This window comes from Falco rusticolus, chromosome 13 (genome assembly GCF_015220075.1).
Source record: "Falco rusticolus isolate bFalRus1 chromosome 13, bFalRus1.pri, whole genome shotgun sequence".
Taxonomy (NCBI): Eukaryota; Metazoa; Chordata; class Aves; order Falconiformes; family Falconidae; genus Falco; species Falco rusticolus.
In genome coordinates, this window is record NC_051199.1 from 1,450,461 (window position 1) to 1,472,753 (window position 22,293).

General features: G+C 45.5%; 1 protein-coding gene across 2 annotated transcripts; it reads left to right on the forward strand.

The window, feature by feature from the left end:
* Window positions 1-373: 373 nt before the first annotated feature.
* On the forward strand, window positions 374-20,399 carry BOK (BCL2 family apoptosis regulator BOK). Of its 2 annotated transcripts, none has more exons than XM_037406248.1 (5): window positions 374-1,077; window positions 1,962-2,336; window positions 6,276-6,404; window positions 14,020-14,183; window positions 19,251-19,364. In XM_037406248.1, the coding sequence occupies exons 2-5, from the start codon at window positions 2,114-2,116 to the stop codon at window positions 19,269-19,271; spliced, it is 537 nt and encodes a 178-aa protein (XP_037262145.1). In that variant the 5' UTR covers window positions 374-1,077; window positions 1,962-2,113; the 3' UTR covers window positions 19,272-19,364. The 2 variants fall into 2 exon arrangements, with proteins under 2 accessions (XP_037262145.1, XP_037262144.1); XM_037406247.1 differs by having other exon boundaries at window positions 380-1,077; window positions 19,247-20,399.
* Window positions 20,400-22,293: the final 1,894 nt, after the last annotated feature.

Sequence of the window (22,293 nt, forward strand, 5' to 3'; positions counted from 1 at the left end):
GGGATTTGTGTTTGAGCTGGTAGAATGTCTTGTCTGCAGGAAATGTCTAATTCTAAAACTTCTTTTGTTTCAAATCATAACACAAAAAGGCAATGTTTGTATGTGGTCTGTTGAGTTGAAACAGTATTATTCAGCATTGTGGCGTTAATATGATAATGTTGCAACAAGAAGTTGATAGGGAATTAATTTCTAAGTATGTAGGAACCAATTGAAGTGTTTTCTTTAAATTTTGTGTTAGTTTTCTCACCACACTGGACAAAATTGACATGTTCCTGAAGAACACTTCATTCTGGTAAAACTATTTCCTATCAACAAACCCACTGGGTGTTTTTTTGGTTTTGTTTTTTGTTTGTTTTTTTTTTTTTTTTAACCAGACTGCTTGTAGTTGGTGAGGATGCAAGCACCACTTGCTTTAGCCCCGAGCTGTGCCTGTCTGTTAATCGCCTCCATCTTTTTGCACGGAATTGGTATGACTAGCTGACCACTGAAATATGACAACCTGCAGTTCTCCAGCTCGGCTACTATATGAAAATGACTGGCCAACATCAACTCTGTAAAAGCCGACATGGAAATTCACCAGGAGCTATTCCTGTTTCAGCAGTGCATTCATCGCTGACTGGTACATGAGGTAACCTCGTCCAGCAGTTACGCTCCTACCGCCACCCCGAAGAGTCCTTGAATGAAGCCTCTGCGCGCTGACAGCGGAACAACGGAGAACCTCCTTAAGAGAGAAGGGGAGGAGAAAGCGTTGCAACCCCACCTCCCGGTTATTTCATCTTCCTTACAAGGCTAAAGCTAGAAGCTTTCCTCTGCCGCCTGGATCCCTTAAAAGCCGCTGAGCAAGCCCCTAGGATCCCGGTGGAGTGCAGTCGGGATGTGAGGCTGGCAGAGCTGGGGAAGGAGGCACCGCGCGAGAGCCCTGTGGAGAGCGTGCCAGAGAAGGATGGTGCTCTCCAGAGAAGTGTGACAGTATCCTATGAATCCTTAACCAGGTGTTCATTGATGCAGATCTTCCAAAGAAACATGAAATCAAACCCCAAAAGAAATCACTGAGGGGGGAAAAGTGCAACGTAAGAGGTAAATATATTTTTCTTCAGGACAAACAAAAATAACCGGCTTTATTTTGTTTTGAAGTCCTTATTGTAAGTAGATGTCTAAAACTGGGGACTGAAAAATACATATACTAACATCTGAATAAAGACTGGTCTGACTGACTTCAAAAGCACCACTAGGTTAAGAAGTCAGATCAACAGATTAATTCAGGTGCCTCTGAAGAAATTTTGAGTTTTCTTTTTAGACATTCACACCTGAAAACTTTTTTAAAATCTGGGGGGTTTTGTTTTGCTTTCTCTGCTATTGCTGAAGATTCTCAAGAAGTAGTATGCATGTTGCTTGGGGGGGCGGGGGGAGGAAGAAAAAGAGAAAAGGAGTGGCAGAACCAAAACCTAAACTGAGAATGTGGTAAACTGTCTCCATTGAGACATTTCAAATGCTCCTGTACCCCTGCTCTTTCAACAGTGCCATTTCTTCAGAGAGATCCATGACCTACTGAGCTAGGATGTCTGTTGACATCTGGTTGAGGTTACTGTAGCTAGTATTTGGAATTCAGGGTTTTTTTCCAGTTTAATTGAAACAAGCTGAGATTGTCTATACATTCTATGAGTTGTTTCCCTGGTCTGACCATCTAGTTTCTCTGAGGACTAATTCTAGGGTTGCTGAATCTGAATGGGAAAAGAGGAAACACCTTGATAGTTCAAAACTGCCTTCTGTGGGTCACACTGCCAGTGGAAGTCAGAGTAGCTGAAAAACAAGACTTTACCCCTTGTCTGTAAGCTGCACAGAGACAGATGTTTTGCAAATACAGTACTATTGACTTTAGCATAATTGTAAGATATAATACTTGTGCTTTTGTTTCACATCTTTGCAATGATAGAGGACTTACAGATGCTTTTATTCACCAGGTAAAATGAAAAACTGGCCTTTTGAGTATAGCTGCTGGAGCTGTGACAGACCAAGAGACCAGAGGATTACTACACAGCTCCTGCAGATTTTCATCTAAGGAACAGGCTCAGCCTTCCAAGTGTGTGCTGAGGTGTGGGTTCAGCAGCCAAGGATGGAAGTGCTACGCCGTTCCTCAGTCTTTGCTGCAGAGGTGATGGAGGTTTTTGACAGGTCTCCCACTGACAAGGAGCTTGTGTCCCAAGCCAAGGCTCTCTGCAGAGACTACATAAATTCAAGGCTAATTCGAGCAGGTGTCAGCTGGAGCAAACCCGAATACAATGCACCAGTACCTGGTGGTAAGCTGGCCGAGGTGTCCACCATACTGCTGCGACTAGGTAAGTCCCTGCAGGTATGAGTGGGAACTGAAACTATGTGGAGCAAATCAGACCAGACTAAGGTTTCTGGAACAGATGAGTGCCAAGGGACTTTTCATGTGACGATATAGAGTTTTTCCTTCTCTGCTTTGGGCATTTAGATTTGGTTTTGCTGATCTCCCCTAAACAGCTCCTTTACTTGCATTTCCTCAGTCACTTGGAACAATGCTCAGCACAGTGTTTTTGCAGAGCTACTTTTTTTCTGAGCACGTGCAACAACTTAAAAGCATGATGCAGTCCCTGAAAGCCCAACAGCAAACTAATTTTACCTGCATAAGACTCCAGCTGTGTAACAGTTTTCACAGGAGTTTCAGCAGTCTTTCTCAACTTGGCATTTTAACAGGTCTTGCAGTGTTTTCTCCAGACACAGGTGACTTGGCTGCCGCGATGCAACCCATGCTGGCATCTAGTAGAGTACTGCTATCTCTAGACTTGGGCTTTGTCAGTTGCTCACCGAGCCACAAGGATGTTTAATTTGAGGGTAGTTGCTTAGGTCATGTGCATTGAGTTTTTATAAAAGCCAGTTTTCAGTGACAGTGTATTGACAGTGTGTTTAATTTTCCTTTGCCTACTTTAACCATTCAGCAAGAATTGAGTTTTCTTGCTTTTTGTTGGAACAAGGAAGAGTTGGCTGATGTTGCCTGGCATACACTGCCATTCAGTGCCCAAACTAGTCAGTCCCCATCATGGCCAGGTGACTGCCAAATCGCAGAGCAATTTGAAGGTTATGCCTGTAGGCTGCTACATGAAGACATGCTCTGGAGTTGTGCTTGTACCAGAGCACCCTCTAAATGCTGGCAGTTGCCTGGCCTTTTGCTTTAGGTTTTAGCCTCCTGCATGCTCAAGTCTAGCTGTTTGTCTTTTGGAATTCCAACACCCTCATTCCTGGAAGTTGCTTCCAACTTCCCTCTTTGGCTGCAGGCTGGTATATTAGTTCACATCTGACTTGGAAACTACCACTAGCATTTACATCTGACTTAATTACACTGAAGTTCAAATAAGTCTGTTGAAGTGACCTTTAGTTAGGCCTTACCAAAATCAGGACCAGGCTGGTTTCCCCACCCTCTTCCCTTTCTTTCTACTTTTGTTTGATATTATCCCAAATTTCTTTTAAAGGCATAGCTGCGTTTCTTTTAACTGACTTTTTTTTTTCTCATTCATTCTTTTTCACCTTTTCTCTCCTATGCTGACTTCTATGTTTGTTTCCAGTGGTTGTTTGGTCTTGGGGTTTCTTTTGTTCTTCTGTCAGTCTAATTGCTTCTTTGTCCTCCATTTCTTCTCTGCCTGTGTTGGGGGTTGGGGTTTGTTTTCTTTCAGCCAGATCTTCTGTGGGTGGCCAGGAGTGTGTTAAAGAGCAAGCAGGTGGCAGATTGGATAAGTCTTCTGGGTGACTCTCCTCTTATATATTTGTGTCCAGATGGAAAGATTTGGCTGATAGTCCCAGAAACTTGGTGCCTTCTCTGAGCAAATCTGGAGTGCACCATGTGGTACCCATGCAACAAGAGGGATGAGCAATCTTCCTTATTAAGATGAAGAGTTGTTTCCATCCTGTTTGTCCAGGAGCTCTGCCTGCTACATGGCCTGTCCCTTTCTCTTCCCTTTTGCTGCTGTAACCAGTACAAGGCTGAGTGGTATCCAGCCACCTGCCAGGAAAGGTAGTCCTTAGTTGCTTTCTAAGCAGTGCAACAAGCCAGACCAGTTTTTGCTCCATGATAGTGCTGACAAACCTGTGGAGATGAGAAGTTGGAGTATTTCCTAGCCCTCTTCATGTAGAAATTCTGATGAGCCACCAGAGGTGCTGGACAGAGGCAGATGCAGTCTTGGGGAGCGAAAGCCCATCAGCTCAGTGAGGCTTAGCAGCTAATTAGTGAGTCAGAGGTGGTAAAAACTAATGGTATGGCCAAATGAGACACCCCAGACCAACCTACCATATGTGTCGGATGTTTCTTTTATCTGAATTTGTCTATCCTCTGGCCAAGGCCCAGGCAAGTGCCCTTTCACTGTCGCGCTGAGCTGCTGCATGTGGGAACGGTCACTGCTGCCCTGCTTGTTCTTCTGTGACTACTAGAAGAAAAAGGAGAAGCACGGGAATTGCTCTAAATGTTGCAAAGGGCACATCTAGGCATCTGAATGTGGACACTGATGACTGCCACCAATGTAACGTACTGCAGGAGAGGTCCTGAGGCTGCCAGGGTAGGGAGTCTCCCTGAGCCCAGGACTGCTTTCCTGTGCTTTTCTTCCACACCAAGAATCCTCTTGTTTCCCTGTGCGTTGCTGCAGGGCAGGGATCTCTTTAACAGCATGTGTGCCTCCAACCAAAACCTGATCTCATCTGGGGCCTCCAGGCACTGCTTGTTAAAAGCAGTAACAGTGGCAGGCTACCAAGTGCTGTCCCAACTTCCCGTGCCTCCCTCTTGGCTAACCACAGGCAGGGCTATCCCCATTTCCTTGCATTTAGCCGGAAGCTTGTGTGCTCCCTGCAGGAGAAAGCAGCTGTTGAGTAATGCAAGTAAGGTTTCCTCTTATCAGAGCTGACCATGTGTTGGCAGGGTTTCCTCTTGCCACAATCCCACACGCACAAAGGGCGTAGAGAGATGGTCTGCAGAATTCTGTAGAGCAGGGCTTTGCCTGTGCTGTGCTAAGCTCCAGTTAAATGAATTAAAGATCAGTAGCTGATGACTCTGCAACAAGCTCCTGATTGGGGTGGCATCTTCCTTTTTAGCTCTCATACAAATGAAATTTTCAGTAGGATCAGTTGCCCTCTGACTGGGACAAGTCATCTGGGTCTTGCAGTGGGATGTAAAACTGTTGTGACAGCTCACCTCTTCCCCTGGGTGCTTCAGAGCATCCCTGTTCAGGAAAAGGACACAGTGTGTCCTAAATCTAAACCAAATAGGACTCTCAATGCACAAAGGGCCTTGGTCCCATACAATGTTTGCATCATGTCGTGCTCCTACAGCAGCTGTGCAACCCTCATTAAATATCTGTGAACCCCTACAGAGAGATAAATCCATTGGAGAACTAGGCTTTATTAATTCTGCTCTTCAAAAATGGTTTTGCTCCAGAGGAAAAGCTTTACTGCTGTGACCCAAGCTCCATAGCTCAAACCTGTGGGAGGCGTTCTTTCCTTGTCCCTGGTGTTTCCATCTTGGTCTTCAAGCTAGCCTAACACCTTCAACCATTTTCCAGCTGGGGAGAAAACAACCTGGAGGTGAAAGCACGTATCTGTGTGTGTGTCAGGAACCTTGTTGCTGAGGGCTCAGCCAGGCAAACGAGTATCACTTTAACCATCTGGAGGAGAGAAAGAACTCCAGAGCATCACTCAGTGCCTGTGTGAGCATTAAAACAGCTGGGCTGATAATCTCTTTGCTCAACTAATGTTGTGCAGCTCTGGGTGGATCCTTGGCTTTCAACAGCCTCCAGCATTCTTGAGTCGCTCTCATCCTGAGGCTTTTTTGTACAAGTCTGATGGGATGTTGAGAAAGGATGTATCTCTCAAAAGCTTACATAGATGTACATGCCTCCTTTTCACTTCTGAGGAAAAATGAGATGGCTTTGCTTATGAGACCTGTCTCCTGTTTTGGAGTAAAGGCAGGCAGCCAGCCTGGAAACATCATTCATATTGGGGATTACTGCAGCCACACCACTGATACAGGGCCACTACCTGTCCCCACTCCCTTTAGAAGTCCCAGGCACATGATGTTAGGAGAGCAGGATGCAGGGGGCAGGGGGTTGCATCTAAATGACCCGAAGCACTCTGCTGCCTCTTTAAACTAAGGTGGACCTGGGGCTAGGTCTTTTTGGCTGAAGGGATGCATGGGGTGGCTCCAGCTGTAATGGCTACACAGTGAGAGCAGGACTCGGTGTTCTGTTTGCTGACTCCTGACTGTTTGTTTCCAGGGGATGAGCTGGAATATATTCGCCCCAACGTCTACCGGAATATTGCCCGCCAATTGAACATCTCACTGCACTCAGAGACGGTGGTGATGGATGCCTTCCTGGCAGTAGCTGCGCAGATTTTCACTGCAGGTACTGTGCCGTGACAGGTATGTAGATGGGGCTGGGCAGAAAGGAACAGGATGGAACCACCTCTCTCAGAGAAGGGATGCTTCTGGGATTGCCTGCAAGGTGGGGCCTTGTTTCTGTAAGGGCTGTGAGCAGTTTGGCAGTGTGCCCTGCTTTAATGATTTACTGAGAGCTCCTCTATACTCTGTTGTTCTGGCAGGGAAATGCCTTGTTTTATTATATCCTCCCAGCAGGTTCTCACTCATTCTAGAAGGCATCTCCTGCCCTTCCTCATTAGGAGGTGGTGTTACCTCATTGCACAGGGAGGTCACTCATTCCAAGCTCCTTTGCTCACCATTGGCAACTGGAGAAGATTCATTACATGGGAGTCTGCCTTGTTCCAGCTCATGCTGCTGATGCTAGGAGCCAGAACCAACTCATCACAAGGGAGTTCCTCTCTTTCTGGCTTCCTTTCCCATAGCAGTAGCCAGAACTGCCATGGAGCCTGCTGCTTCCAGTTGCTGCTTCTCCTTTCTCATACTCTGAGAGTCTTGGCCCTCAAGGCTAGCTGTTCCGGACAAGCAGGTGCTTTGAGCTTTCTCACTGCTTAGACATGAATGTTCCTTTCTGTTTGACTGATCCCAGAGATGACTGTCAAAAGCAAAGATATGCTCTGTGCTGTGTTCCTGCAAGGGAACCTCAGCCTCCTCTGAAAACAGTCCCTGTCCAATTGGGAATGCAGTCTGTGGGAATCAAGGAAAGAGAAACATTTTACGTAGTGATTTATGTGGGGCAAGTCCTGACATGTGACACAGTCATACATTTTCTGCAACGTCTTGTGTTGTCCGTGGAAGGGGCAGTAGATGTTAGAGACTGGAAACAAAACAAAAAAAAGGAGAAAAACCAGACAACTACTTGCTAGTGGCATAGTAGTGTGAAAGCGCTGGATCCAGTGACATCGACGTAGGAAGTGTCGCAGAAGACAGTGATGCTTGTTACTTTGGGAGTAGTTGCTACAGGATAGAAGTCCAGGTTTCTGTTTTTCTTTCAGATAGGGTTCCTCACTCAAAACTTTTTTTATCTTCACAATCAGCTGTGCTTTTTATGCATATGAACTGCACGGGAACCACTGACACCCTGGAGAAGCCCTGTGCTGACATCCTGGACTTCAGATTTGGTGTGTTGTCGTACAGATCACAGATCCTCTCCAGGATCACAACAGATGACAAAACAGATCTCTGAGAAGGACTCCTCAAGTAGGGCTACTGGCAGATTGAGCAGGGCAGATTTACTCCCTGGATCAGGGAGATTGATGCAGTGTGATAGGAGATGGATGGAACTGGATTCTGTGGCTAGCACTGCAGCCCTCAGCATCCTTCAGAGTATACCTGGAATGCAGATTGCCATTGCATTGCGCTGGCTTGGGAGGAGACCATATGGGCTCTCTGAGCAAGAGAGCTGGGCAAGTGTGGCAGGAATATCTGAGTGTGGCTGTCTTCAAAGTGCAGGTGCCCTGTCTTGTCATTTAGTGCTGAGCTTTACTTGCATCAAGACTTACAGAAAAATGGTCAAGTTTGCAGGCTCCGGTATTTGCATTGCAGGTAAGTAGTTTACCTTCTTAGACGACTATAGCTGACTACATCAGAATGGCCCCACCTCCAAAGCTGAAGTGACACAGGGAATTAAGCCAGAAAGGTGGATAGCTGCAGGTGGAGCAGACTTTGTTGCTGCTATGCTGCATAAGCATGATGTTGGGGAGAAAGCCCTGCTGGCTTCTGGGAGTCCTGCTCTCACCATTGTATACTGACAGATTCATTGAGACCTGCATTTTTTTGGTGTTCTCCAGCTTCTCAGCTCAGGAGTCAAGTGAAAAGCATGGATGGCTTAAAATGTTTTTGTTGAAAGTAAAGCTAGAAATTGTAACTCTTGGTTCTAAACTTCGGGTTTTCATACGAATGGGATCTGGATTCAGCCCTTTAAGGCTGACGATACTGGAGACTTTGGGAACATGATAGAAGCCCAGGCTCAAGCTCTGTTGCTGGTGCTGCCCTGTATCTGGGGATACCATGCTGCATAAATGGCTGGCAGTTGGTTGGCTGCAAATGGGGTGGATTCAGAACTTTCCAGTGCTCTGCATGCTCCTTTTTTTCCTGCTTTCTCATCTCTGCCTCCAAGCAACTAACAGGATGACCTGTGAGTATGAAGCTGGGGCCATGTGTTCAATTGCTTTGATCAATTCATTTATTGTAATTTCTCTTGCTGGAAGGCTGCTGTGTGGCAGAGGCGGGGGAGTCTGCTGATTTTGAACATTCCTGGATCCCAACTGCAGTCTCAAGACTCAGCATTTAATGATAAATCCAGTAAATTGGAGCTGGCTGTGGCAGCCAGACATTCATTCCTATTTTTTTTTCATAGTGCGAAGGAAAGAGGCTCTTACTGAGCAAAGGAAACCAGGGACTCAAGTGCAGTCTGAGTTTTCATGCCAATTACCAATGGCTAAAGCATCTCAGCCTGTTTTTCACCATCCACTTTATTAAGAAAACAGCTACAGTCTGACACTGCAGTGCCTAGATAGTCTGGGGAGCCCCACTAGTCACTCGCAATGCCGTTCCAGCAAGGGAGTGGGGGATTTTGACCCTATTTCCCTGGAGGGGTTTTCTTCTTAATCTTTTACATGGGCTTCTTTCACACACTGGTATGGCTTTGAGTCTTCACACTGTAGCTCTGGCTGCGTTCACTTCCTGGCCACACTGTCAAGTCTTAACTAAGAACAGGCCCTAGATGGAGCTCTCAAGAAGGCAAGACCAACGACATCTGGCATCCTTGTTGGTCCCAGTGCATGAGTACATACCTTGTACCATATTTGACTTCAGAGCATTGTCTGTTCCAGTTGTCTCAGGTTTGGCTTTTCTCTGTGGTGTAGCAAGGACAACTTGAATCCAAATTACAGCAAGATTTACAGGTTTTGACCCTATGTAGGGAGAAATATAGGGAGAAAGTGAGCAGGTCACAGAGCACGGCAAGGCTCAAGATGTATTTTGCTTCACTCTTCCCATACAACCTGTTGGTTATTCAGGGTGAGGAGAGCCCTTCTGTGGAGTTGTGGAGACTGGCATCCCAGAGCCCTGACCTACTTTGGATGTTGAAGGATCTGCAGCAGCCTCACCTCTGTGACAATACCACTGGTTCTGGTGTGTGGCCCAAAGCTGCTCTGCAGCCAGCAGGAGACTTTCCAGTGACTTTAACAGGCTTTGGATTGGGGCCTGGCTGAGCTGGCATTTACATTAGCTGTTTAAATAAATCTCAGAAGGAAAGGGTCATTTGGTGGGGAAAAAAAAAAAAAAAGGGAGATGCATTTTCCTTTCCTAAAGGAAACAGTTTCCTCCAGTTGGTAAGAGCTGCTAGGCATGAGGGGTCTCCAAAAGCTTTCTTCTTGGTTTTGTATCAGTTTGGGCTCTCAACAGTTTTTAACCAAGAGTGCTTGGGCCGAAGTGAGCCCTGCAGAACAGGGATGCATGACTAATGGGTTCTCAGGTGAAAATACTTTCCCCTACAGGAGCAAATGCTGTTAGAAATGCATCCCACTGCTTCCTCATCCCTTAGGCCTTATGAATTGAGCTTCATGCCTTATGCATATCCTTCTTGGCTTTTTTCTCTCCATCAAAGGAAACTATATTGTGACTGGCTGTATTCTGCCAGCTGTTGAAATGTAGCGCTTGATCATGTTTCTCTTTGGGAGAACCAGGTCTGATTTGCAAGTTAGGCTTTGATGCTGAGTGGAGCAAAGGGAAATTTATTTTAGTAACCTTGGATAGTGTGGTGCTCAGAGACTGTACAGTCATGTGAGCTCTGTACAGCTTCTTGAGCTCTCCCCTGGGCCAGCCAAGCTGATAAGCGCCAGGAACACTTTTGAGTCCTCTCCTGCTAATTTGTTTTCCCCTGTGTTTGCCAGTGTTTACATACCTTCAGTTCCATGACTGGCCTTGAATCTGCAAGTTGTATTTCTTATTTTTTAAAAAGCACTCTAAGCAGCTTTTCACTTTTTCCGTGTCCTTTTGTTTCATCTCTGTGAGCAGAAGTTTCAGAGCTTTCTGTGTTTTGGTCACTCCTTTCTGGACCAGTTTCCCATTTCCTCTTGTTAGCCCCTGTGCACGCTAGTCTGTGCAGTGGGAAGCTGTGAGTAGGTTGCCTGGCTTAGCGATGAGTGCCCGTTTCACCCAATGTGGATGGCAGACAGACATTCTGAGGAATTTGATGCAAGATGATGTGTCTTCTCTGCTCATGTGCGCTAGCCAGATGCAATTCCAGCTTATGCCTAGGGATGCATCAGGCTAGAGTCATCCTGACCCTGGCCTGGCCATCGCAGGGGTCAGAAGCACTGCCCTCTCAATAGATTGTGCTCCTCTGCTCCTGCTGAGGGAGTCCTTGAGAGAGAAAAGTTACTGGGGCTGGTGTCCTAGGAAAGTGCAGGTAGGGACTGCTGTGGCTTATTCCCCTGTCCCTACCTGCCTGGAGTTGGGCAGCTGCTGGAGCCCCTCTGGGGAAGGGGTACTGGCCACAGGCATGGCCCAGCTTTGGTCTAGAGCAGCTGTCTAGAGAGTGTCTGCTCTCCCGTTGCTTCAGGCCTCCCCTACAACATCTTGTGTGAACAAGAGCATCAGCTGTACCTGCTGTCTCAGGTGAGGAGCCCAGCCAGCTGTGTCCATCTTCTGCCTCTAGCAGTGGCAACAGGAGTTACCATGCAAAGAAATCAGGAGGATATTTCCTCTTCTCCCACATCCATGGCCCAGCTCTGCTGCTAGCAGGAAAAGCAGACTGAAAGATTGATTTGACCCTTATAGGCATGCTCTGTAGAGAGGAGCATAATGGGAAGTGACCGCTGAGCCCTTCACATCCATCACCACGATAAGCACCTGTCAACAGCTTGCCTTCTTTCTGCTGTCCCTGTGAAAGGGAGAGGTCCTGTGCTGGGGAAGCATTCGCCTCATGCGAGTCCTGCAGCAAGCACCACTACACAGCAACCTTGGCAGGGAAGCCAGAGCTGAAAGGCTTTCTTTCCATCCTCCCTGCCTGGACTGGCATGTCTGGAGAGCAAACTACTTTCCTGTGTATTAGGGAAATCAGGGGTTTATTGATCCTTTATTTTTCATAGGTTGTGGATAAATTTTTCTTCTGTTGGAAAGGGAAACTTGGGTTTAAAACAAAGTCGATCTAGACTGCAGCTGTTTTTCTCTACCAGGGTGGCTTCAGCCCTGAGTCAGTCTTAGTTACTGCCATGTAAATATTTCAAAGCTGATGGACTTGCTTCAGATACTTAAGAAAGACTGATGTCAGTAAAAGTTTGGCAATAAGCCAGTGAACTCTTCCCTGGAATTTTGGATAACTTTGGTTCATGTAACTTGAGATGTAAGGAGCCACATTTTTTCAGGGATGGAGAACTGTAAAAACCAACTTACATGAAAGCTGGGTATAAGCCAGCTGAGGCTCTGGTCCAGGAGATTGTGATCAGCAAGAGGTAACCCCTTAAAGCCTCTTTCACTGGGTGGAGGCATATTGACCTGCAACAGGACAGCTTCTTTCTTGCCGGGAGAAGCCCTCTGTCTAGTATTTTCTCATTTGGTTTCATAGCCTTTTCCTGCCTCGTTCTGCTGGCTGTCATGGTGACACACAATGTAAGAAAGGCAGATAAATAGTGTGAATACTGCATAGGCAGTGAACTTCCTGAGTGACAGCTCTGGGGAATGGACATCACAGGGCCTACTCAGAAAATACAATCAGTGTAAGAATAACTGCTGTTTTGCCTATATTAATAAATTCCTCTGATTTTGGACATAGTGCTGATGAAGGACAGGATATCAAAGGAAACTCGAGCTACTGATGTTACTGTTGCTACAGAGCCTCACAAAAGGGATCATCTGTAGATTTTGATCTTATATCAGTCATGAGTGAAAAATGGAAAAGTGGAACACTGAATGGATTTTTTTCAGTCTAACAAGCCATTCCTGTGACTGATATATGAACAGTTTCTCTAAAGTTTAGTATTTTTTTATTAAAAAAAAAAAAAAAAAAGCCAGCAATTCCTAAAACTGTTACTGTGAGTGTCCCTTTTGAGGCACTAAGTGGAAGGATTTTGGAACCTGCACGTATTTTAAAGGAATGTGAGGAGCTCCGCTGCACTATGAACAGGTGTGAGCAGTCTGGAACTCCATCCCAGAGAGATGGGTCAGGGTGCCTGGAGATCTGGGAGTGCAATGAAGGGAAGAGGGAGACTCTTCACTTTGTTTAAATAGTATTTAAGGGTTTGCTTTCTTAGCTGATAGATTGCTGAGCACTTCCAGTTTTTCTGATTGCATGTTTAACCTCTTCTGGTCCTTAGATCTAGTGACTGAACTAGTCTCCCCTCTCACGTGTTTTCTTTCTTGCTGCAACCCAGCAAGAACGGCTTTGTGTGGTTTTTAAATACTGCAACTTCACTTGGCTTCTGGCTACATTTAGGAGAGACCTTGGGCAGATTCCATAGAGACCTAACACTGTAAAATACTTCACGGCATGCTTGTCAAATACCGCTATTCCAGATAATAAAGTAAGGGGGGAAAATCAACTTCCTAGAGGATCCAAAGGAAATCCATGCACCATTGTGTTGTGGTAGGCTGCAGAAGGGTTGCATTTCCAAGTCACTGGTCCCCATAAAAGCCCAATGAGGGACACTGGCTGCAATGTTTAAGCATGGAGGATTTATGCTCAGTGGTGTTGTCAAAGTGCTGGGGAGACCCAGGGAGTCTGGCTGGTACCCAGAACTAAGCTTGAGTGCTTATCACTAGCACTAACAGGAAGATGACTGCTGCCGGGACAACTTCCATAGAACCTTCACTACTGGCAGGTCAGCTTAGCAGGAAGGCTGTTTTCTGGGAGATTAGATAACTGACTTACACTCTGTCTCTGCACTGCCTTCAGTGGGATAGGATATGCAATGTTAAGTATTGTAGCCAGGGTGGCCAATGAAGCTACCCGGTTTTCAGGTGGAGATTAAGGCATACTCCTTACATCAAGGAGGATGCCAACCCTCTTGGCCCTGTAGCTTTGCCTCCCTTTTTTGCTGTTCTGTCATGGTAGAACTGACTGAAGATGCTTACCTCATGTGTGCTTTCCATGTCACATTGGAACAGTCTGATCTAGAAAAAACAGGAATGCTTTGTCTAAAGAGTATACAAGAGTTGTGCTGGTGACAAAAAACCCAGGTTGCTCAAACTCTGAATTGAATTGCCTTCTGTGCAGCTTGTGCATGGCTGAGAGTTAATGGCAATATAAAACGTAGTGGTGCACATCCTCCCTATTCTGATGATGCCTTTGGACTGCTTTCTCCAAAGCTATGCACCCAGTGCTGAGAGGGGGTCAAACTATGCCCAGCTCAGATCATTTAATTCTGCTTTTCCGGATGGATAATTTTCTCCAGTCCTGGTCCCCTAGTATTTCTTTTCCCCCATGGTGGAGAGCATGCAGAACTGTGGCTGCACCTGAACTCAGAGCTGCGCACATGCAGCATGGGCACATGTAATGAAGGAGAGCTGTTTCCTTTGATTATTCAGAACTGAGCTATGTGTGCGTGTGTAAATCTGAATGACCTTTCTTCTTTTCATAGGCATAACATGGGGCAAGGTAGTGTCCCTTTATGCTGTGGCAGCTGGGCTGGCAGTGGACTGTGTACGGCATGCACAGCCAGCCATGGTTCACACCATCGTAGACTGCCTGGGAGAGTTTGTCCGCAAGACCTTGGTGACATGGCTGAAAAGAAGAGGAGGCTGGGTAAGAGATGATATCTGATGAAGCTTGCTTCAACATATGCAGACCAGAAAACATCCCAGTTAATGAAAGTGAGAGTGCCCCCACTGCAGCTTTATGCGGAAAACCATTGAATGAGATTCTCTTCCACAGCCTTATGGCCACCACTGTCCTACTTGCACTTGTGCTAGACTCCATTTAGCTCTGTTACTGCCTCGTGGTCCTGTTCTTGAACAACAGCAGCTATTCTGGTCCTCAGCTTCCTGTGTAACTGTGCAAGACTAATTCAATCTTGACCCACCAGGGCCTATTCTGTTCCTGACCTGAACATCTCTAGAGCTGCCAGCTGGTCATAGTGTGAGACTGAAACAGGGGTCATTCTCTGCGTCAGCTGTTTTCTAGAAACTGAAAAAAATCAGGCCTGCCAACTTAATTTACCTTTCACCTGCCCCCCCCTGTTCTCCAAGACAAAGCTTATTATATTTATGGTGACTTACCACCGTCAGGAATATTGGAGGGATATTAAAACCCATTAGTTTGTGCCATTCCCTGACCTTACCCTGATGATGCTCCAGGAATAACTTCTGATATAGCTCAAATTGTAGCACACATGCTCTGAAGGGCACTCATAACACCCATCAACAGTAGGAGGGCTTGTGGCTCTGTCACTGGCCTGTTCTGAGGCTGTGGGTAAGACACAGTGCTGCTCTGCGTTGGAGTGTGCTCCATATCATATGGCTTTAAGCATCTGATTTCTTTGGTTCTCTCGATACCCAATGGGAAATACTTCTCTGGAGGATGGTTCAGAGCAAGGGCTTTGGTGCTGTGGAATAGCCAGACACAGAATCACAGATTATTTAGGCTGGAAAAGACCCTTAAGATCATCAAGTCCAACTGTTAACCTAACACTACCAAGTCCACCACTAACCCATGTCCCTCAACGCCACATCTACAATGTATGTATTTCCCAGAACACTTCATACTGAGGCACTTGATGACCTGTATGCATTAGGTCAGCTGACACTTTTCTAGTGACCTTCCCAGAAGACTGAGAGGACTGCTTGGCTATGTTAGCAGTTAGCAGCTGGGTGGTACACGTATGTACCAGGATCTCTGTGACTTTCTGGCAAGCATATAGACACTCCTTTGAGTGATACAACCAAAAGCACTTTGGTGTACTGCCTGGCAGATGCTGCCTGGAGCTAAATATTGCCATATGACACCACTGAGCTCATGGGACATCTTGTTCCCAAGGCATGCACTCTTTCCAGACTAAGGCACAGGAGCACATTCCCTCCTTTCCAAAAGGCAGTATTTATTCATGAGCCATCAGGAAATGGTTAGGCTCCCTGCCCTGCACAGACCTGGGGAGAGGGGAATGTCTTTTTCCAAACTGAGCATTGCTTTTCTGTACTGAGGCTTCCCAGGTGCGCCTGTAGCTGATTCAGTCACCTGTTTTCTCCAGGAGCGAAGGCACCTTTTTGATGAAGGGCAACTAGAAAAGTAGCATTGTTCTGATTTTGGATCTCTTGCATTTATGAAGTGTCATTGCCAGCTTAAATCATCCCTGCCTTCTCTAAAACTGTGATCTTGAGGCCAGCTAGTCAGGGAACTGTTTAGTTGGGCTGAAAAGTAACCTTTGATTTGAATGCCCTGATCTATTTAATTTTGCATCCACACAAATAATTGTGCTGAGGTAGGTGAAGAGGACATCCTGGGAAAGCGACTGTTTAAGTAGCACTGTTCCTGCCTGTGAAATTCCTGGCTCAGTATCATCTGAGGCTTACTTTAATTGGGTACCTGTAGAGTGGATTGAAATGTATTCTCTGAAACAATTTTTCCTTTGGAAAAAATCCAGTTTCATTAAAATTGAAATGTTGCATGGGAGCATGCCTCCTGCTAGTTTCCAACTGTTTTTTTTTTTGTTTTGGTAAAACATGCGTGTTCTGATAAGTTAGCATCTTGGTTTAATTTTTGTATTGCATTCTTGGAGTTCAAAACAGGGTGTTTTGATAGTTCCAAGCGGATATTTTTGGAAAGTTTGTTGCATAGCAAACACGCAGAACCCACTCCCAGACCAGAAGTGGTTCTTTGCAGCTGAAGAGATAAGTCCTGTCCATTGCTAGCTCCTTCTGCGGATCCTCCCTCTTTGGATGGCCAGCACATTTCTATTGGAGATGCTGAACCTATGCTGCTTGCTCTTGGGATCTGGCCCTAAGAAAGGGAAGCCAGTAAAAGCTGCTGGGTTGTCCTGATTATAGCCTGTCTCCAGTACCCTTATCAGCAATTTTGGGCTGGAACAAGGAGATATTTTTCCTCTAGAAGTGAGTCTGGGGAAGGGCTGCAAATCCTATTGGCATCTTGTGCTGTGCTTCCCTGAACGTTCTTCCTCTCGATCTGGGTACTGTACTGTGAAATTTCCCAGCCTTGTTCACAAATGGGCCAGACGAAACAGCTCTGTAGTGGGGACCTTTCCATCTGCTGCCTGACTTGGCTGGCTGTTGGTTTGTCTTGGCATGGAGTCCTTGTTTCCCCTGTGCACATGGCCCCAGTCTCTTACGCATCGGCTCAGGTTGAGGCTGCCAAGAGGAACCACCATGCTCTGAGCTGTTTTGGAAAAGCCACCGTGGAGACCTTGGAAAGGCATTTGAAATTCTCCACTTGGCAGTAGATTCCCATAATGCCTTCATAGGGTGGAGAAAGACCCTACCCCCCAAAGCCCAACCCAAAACAAACCTCTTAGAAGAAACAAGAAACATTTAACCCTTTGAGACATCTTCTCTCCCTGGGGAGAGTTTGCAGCCTCAGTAGTGGCTCTACAGTAGAATAGAAGATTTATGATTTTTTTTTAGCAGCTGTTAAATACATTTGCTACAAAGAAGAGCATGTGACTTGAACTTGTTTGAATAATTAACAAGCAAAGATCAAACTGCCATTGCAACAGTTTATCAGTGCCTCATAAGACTCAAAGACCTGTTTTATTAAGTAGCTTTGAAATTTTCAATTCCAGTGCCTTATCAGTTGTGCTTATTTGGATGATAACCGCTAAGGCAATTGTTAAACAGCAGAATGATTTTGTTTATCTAAACAAGCAAGTACAAATGTGTGAGTGCTTCTGTCGGCAGCTCCTCTTTGATTAGCCACAGTGAAGTCATTGCCCTTGGTAAAGCATAGCACAGCTTTAAGGAGTTCACACTTTCTCATCTGGAAGTTAACCCTCTGCAGCTATAATCAACATGTTGTGTATCTTTGGGCCTTGTGCTGTTTCACGAGGCCTTCAGAGTTTAGGTTTTTTATTGATTAGCTACCCTAACATCTGAATACATGTTCAAACAAGTACCTACACATCATGACTTCTCTGGCCTAAAGACAGCTCGACACAACTGTGTTTTAAATATGACACCATGCAGGCCCCTAAAATTGGACAGGCTGGATCAGTTCAGGCTTTATTCAAATGCAAACAGGGTGAGTTTACTAAACCATCACCCATTTTACTTTCCTCCATAATACAAATAAAGGTACCACAGGTACTACATTGCAGCATCTTCTGTTACGTGCTATCTTGGCTGCTTGCTACGTTTGCTTGTGCTTTTGTAGCTATAGGCAACAACATTTCCATACCTTGGTGTTCAGCCTCAGGACACTCCATATGCTGATTCAGCTTCCTCCTGTCATCCTGTTTCTTCCCATCCTTGCGTGCCTGTATTCATTCCTCCTTCAATCTTTACTTGTCAATTATTCATGGGCTCAGCATCTCCTAATGCTCCTGAGAGAACAGCAGTTCATTGTGATTCAGCGTGCTAGCCTTTCAGACTTCCTTGTGAGGGAGGAACTGTTGGAACTGTGTGGGAGGCTATTGAGGCTGCTGTCAACAGACCTTTGGTCTGTAGGTGATGATGGAGTTCATTAGTGCAGCTGTACTCGCTAACCAGATATGGGGATTTGTCCCTTCAATCCTCCTTTTGTTTTCTTCTAATTATTGCCAAGGTCGGTCAAGTGAGGCTCACCCATGTCTTGAACACAATACTGGAAAAGATTATTGGAGTATTTAGCAGCTCTTATGTCCCATTTTACAGGAGGAACATCTCAGGGTTGAAAGTCTGACTTCCCTCTGCCTGGGCAGTGAGATTTGTGTCAGAAGACAAGCTTGGAAGATTGCTGAACTAAGCTTGTAAAGAAAAAGCTTTTGGGGCTGATGAATACTTGCCTTCCTTGTGACCCAATTCTTGCTCACATTTGCCACCCAAAAGCTGTTTCTGAAAATCACATCAAGTTGATATGCTAATGGTGCACCCTCTGTCACAGAACTACAGTCTGTATCTCCTTGTGCTAGGCTGAGGTTTACCACAAACTCAATTATGTTGCTGGCAGAACTTTCTTCCCCCCACCAGAAGATGCAATTTTCTCTCCACCTCTGACCTGTTCACTGTATCCTCCAGATATTTTCCACTTTCTCCTCCCAATGCCAGCCGAGATCTTGTCTTCATGAATTTGCTGGACTGTTGTTATTTTTTTATACATTGCAGGCCAGCTTCTATTCTTGTTAATACTTGAAACCAGCTGCCCAAGCAATCTTTAAATCTGGCCCACGCGTCTGGGAGGCATCTCTGGCAGCATACGTATTTCCACAAACAAAGCTTGCATTGCTTTAGATTTAAATTGCTTGAATGAATTCCAAATAAAACATTAAGGCAAGACAAAAAGTGCAAGCAACTTGAGCTGATATTAAACAGGACAAACTCTAGGAAGCATCTTGCTTTACAGAAAAGGATGAGAATGCTGACATTGCCAAGGTTTCCTAGTCCAGGGGAAGAAAGTTTCTTTTATTCAACTATTCAATATGGAAAATGCTTGACAATCTTGTAGCATTATTTCCCCAGGGGTGGCTGAAAAGGAGGATACTTTGCCTTGTTGATGCAGAATGAAGAAAATGTATTTTGCAGAGCTCTTGAGCCTTGATGGTGTGGCAAAGTAGTGCTGCAGCAGTGGTGGGGCAGTGCTGCAGCTTGTGGGGTCGGGAGAGCCTGCTGCGGCGGCTGATGTGGTTCTGGGCATCTCTCTGATGATCTCTCTTCCCTCCTCATTAGGCAGACATCACAAAATGTGTGGTGAATACTGACCCCAGCCTTCGCTCCCACTGGCTCGTGGCTGCTGTTTGCAGCTTTGGTCACTTCCTCAAGGCTATCTTCTTTGTCCTGCTGCCTGAGAGATGAATCCAAGTCACCAAGTGCAACCCTCCTACCCCATCTCCTCCCCCACTCCAGAAGCAGTGGTAATGGCAATCTCTGAAGAGGAGGAAGAGAAGAACTGGGACAAACAAAAGGCTTGTTCACCTCTCCCTTCAGCTGGGAGCAGATGATCGACCACAGTCTCCTTTTTGCAGCCACAGGAGCCTCTTGCCATTAATCCTTTCAAGAGTCTTGTTTTGCTGGGTGACTTGTGTGTGTGGCGTGGACATTGCCAGTCCCTGAGCACACTGATTGCAGCTGTGTGCAGTGTGGACTGTCATACATCTTTTACTCACAGCTGTGTTGCATGCTTATACTAGTGACAGGCAGAAGGGAGGAGGAAGGGGATATTATTTGAAATGGGATAGAAAATAGAGGGGAAGAGTCCTTCCTTCACTCAATGTGATTCTGCTTTCAGTCCTCAGACTCGCATTGATTCTTCTTGTTACATTTGTGCTTAAACTCCATCTCCTCCTTTATACATAACTTTTGACTTGCTGGGCTCTGCCCCAGCCCGGCATGGTGGAGGGGATTGTCAGCTGTGGGTTTTTAATGTGACAAAAACAAATGTACTGACATCAGATACCTCTCTCTGACATACCATGGAAATCAGACAGAGTGACTGTGTGAGGGGGCAGGACTAGAGAGCAGTTGCATGGGATGCAGTTTGCAAGTGTGTTTTGTTGACCCCTCTTACTGCGCTTGCATGCTGTTTCAAACAGGAGAGCGAGGGGCAATGCCTTCAAGCAACAACTCGGGATTGAATTTCATAATGAAGAAAAATGTTTATTCCACTGGGATTTTGTCAGAGTTAAGCATGTAAGTAGGAAAGGCTGGGGGGCATGGGTAGGAATTCAGGAAACAGTAAGTGAACTGTCTGGTGGTTGGTGTGAAGGGGGAAAGCTGCGTCAAAAGTAGCTGATTTATGTTTCTCCTTTAATGTATCCAGAAGTACAACTCGCAGTTGTCTTTGTGGCAAACAATAAAAGACAATAGGTGGTGTTTCACTATTGCAAAGGGTATTGTATTTGTTTCCAGAGTTAAAAATTCCAAAAAAGGCCAGAACATTGCAGAGACAAACACTCAGGCCATGCTAAAAATACTTCAGCTTTTCCCCTGGTAGAACATGTTAATGTGTTAAATCTACAACTCGCCTGGTTCATGCTAGGAATTTAACCCATGTTGTTACCATGTCAGAAAGATGCTGCTTTCACCAACAAAAGTGGGGCCTGCAGCCTTCAGCAGGGGAGGGCCATGGAGCCTCTTCTCTGCCAAAGCCTCATGGGAGACACCCTGCTCAGTACCTTGCTTCCGAGCAAGAACATGGTGTCACACAAGAACACTGTTCTGGATTAAGAACACGTGGCATTATATGAGATTTTGCAGTTGGTTTTGGCTTTTTTCCCGATTTCCCTCTCATGTCCTGTGTTTAAAGGGGCTTTACTGTTTCCATCCAGAAGTTACAAACAGGTTTGAGAATATCTATAAATATATATATATATAAATATATAAATAAAAGAAAGCCTTTTTTTCCCCAGTTATATCTGTAAGACAGGTTTCTGCTAGTGTTAGTAGTGCTGTGCTCTGACCAACAGAACCACTGGCAGAGGGATATTTTAGGGATATGTAGGTGGTTGTACCCTTGCAGAGTCCTGCTTTTGACTGGTCTAGCCTTTTGCATTTCTGCTGGTGCCTTGACATGTGGGTTCTGGGCCCGGCTTTACCTGTAGTATTACACCTGCAGTGAAAGGTGCTTTAACGTCTCAGTATACTAGTACTTTTGCAGTAGTACAGTAATTCTTGTGGAGAAAAACTCATAAAAGACAACCTCCCCCTGTCCCCCAGGCCCCCAACAAAAAGACTCACCAAGGAGAAGCCTCCTGTTCTGTATTGAAGCTGTGTGCTTCTTTTGGCAGTGTCTGAGCAGACTTTGGCTGCACTATTAAAAGTTGGGTGGGGATTACACTGAGAAAGTTCCCAGTGTAGATGCAGCTGATGGTGCCTTGAGTTTGGCGCATTTTTGTGTGTGTAAAGCTTGCAGCAGTTCTCCAAATAAAACCAAATTGCCAAAGGAATATGTTTGGGTTTTTTACTTCCTGAGATAATTATATTGGCGTTAGGGTTTTTTGCTGGCATCTCTCCCACTTGGGATTTTCTTCCTTAGATTCCTGATAGATCTGGCATACATGGTAAACTAATCACACTTTGAGCAGCACAGAGAGGATCCCCTCTGATCTGCAACAGATGCAGTAAAAGCAGTATAGTTCGTTGCAGAGGGATGCAGCTTTGTTGTTTTAAAGGAGCTTATGAAAAAGTAGGCTTTGTATTTCTGGAAATACCCTGGTTGTGTGCAGACTTTGACTTGGACAGGTTTGCAGCTCATAAAGTCCAGCTTGCCGTATCATGCCTAGTGGTTTATGAAGTGTATGTGAGTTAATGGAGCTAGCACAGTTGAACACTGGGACTGTCAAGACTTTTCTCAATCTAGATATTGTTTTGAAATGTTATGCTTAAGGCTATGACTGCTTTTTCAGTAAACAAGTGATATCAGAGGGGCTATTAAGGAACATAAAGAGTTAAATGCACCAATTAAGTGGATTTAACAAAAAGACAATGATAAGCCAAATAAAGCAGCATTGCTGGAAAGGAATGTGTGTGGGTGGAGAGGGGGTTACAGAGGCACGAAGACAAAGACTCCGTCTGAAAACTACTGATAAGGAAGAAGTGGTGGAGCTCCTCACAAATAGGTTTCAGACTTCTCTCCCTTTCTTTTTGCATTTGCTAGTCCCTGCAACATGTGTACCGGAGCTGAGCAGAATTCTACTGCCCATCTTGCACTTAGTGTTAAACGAGGTTGATATTTTACCCTTCTCTCTCCCCCTGCAATAACCATATCAGCACCAGTC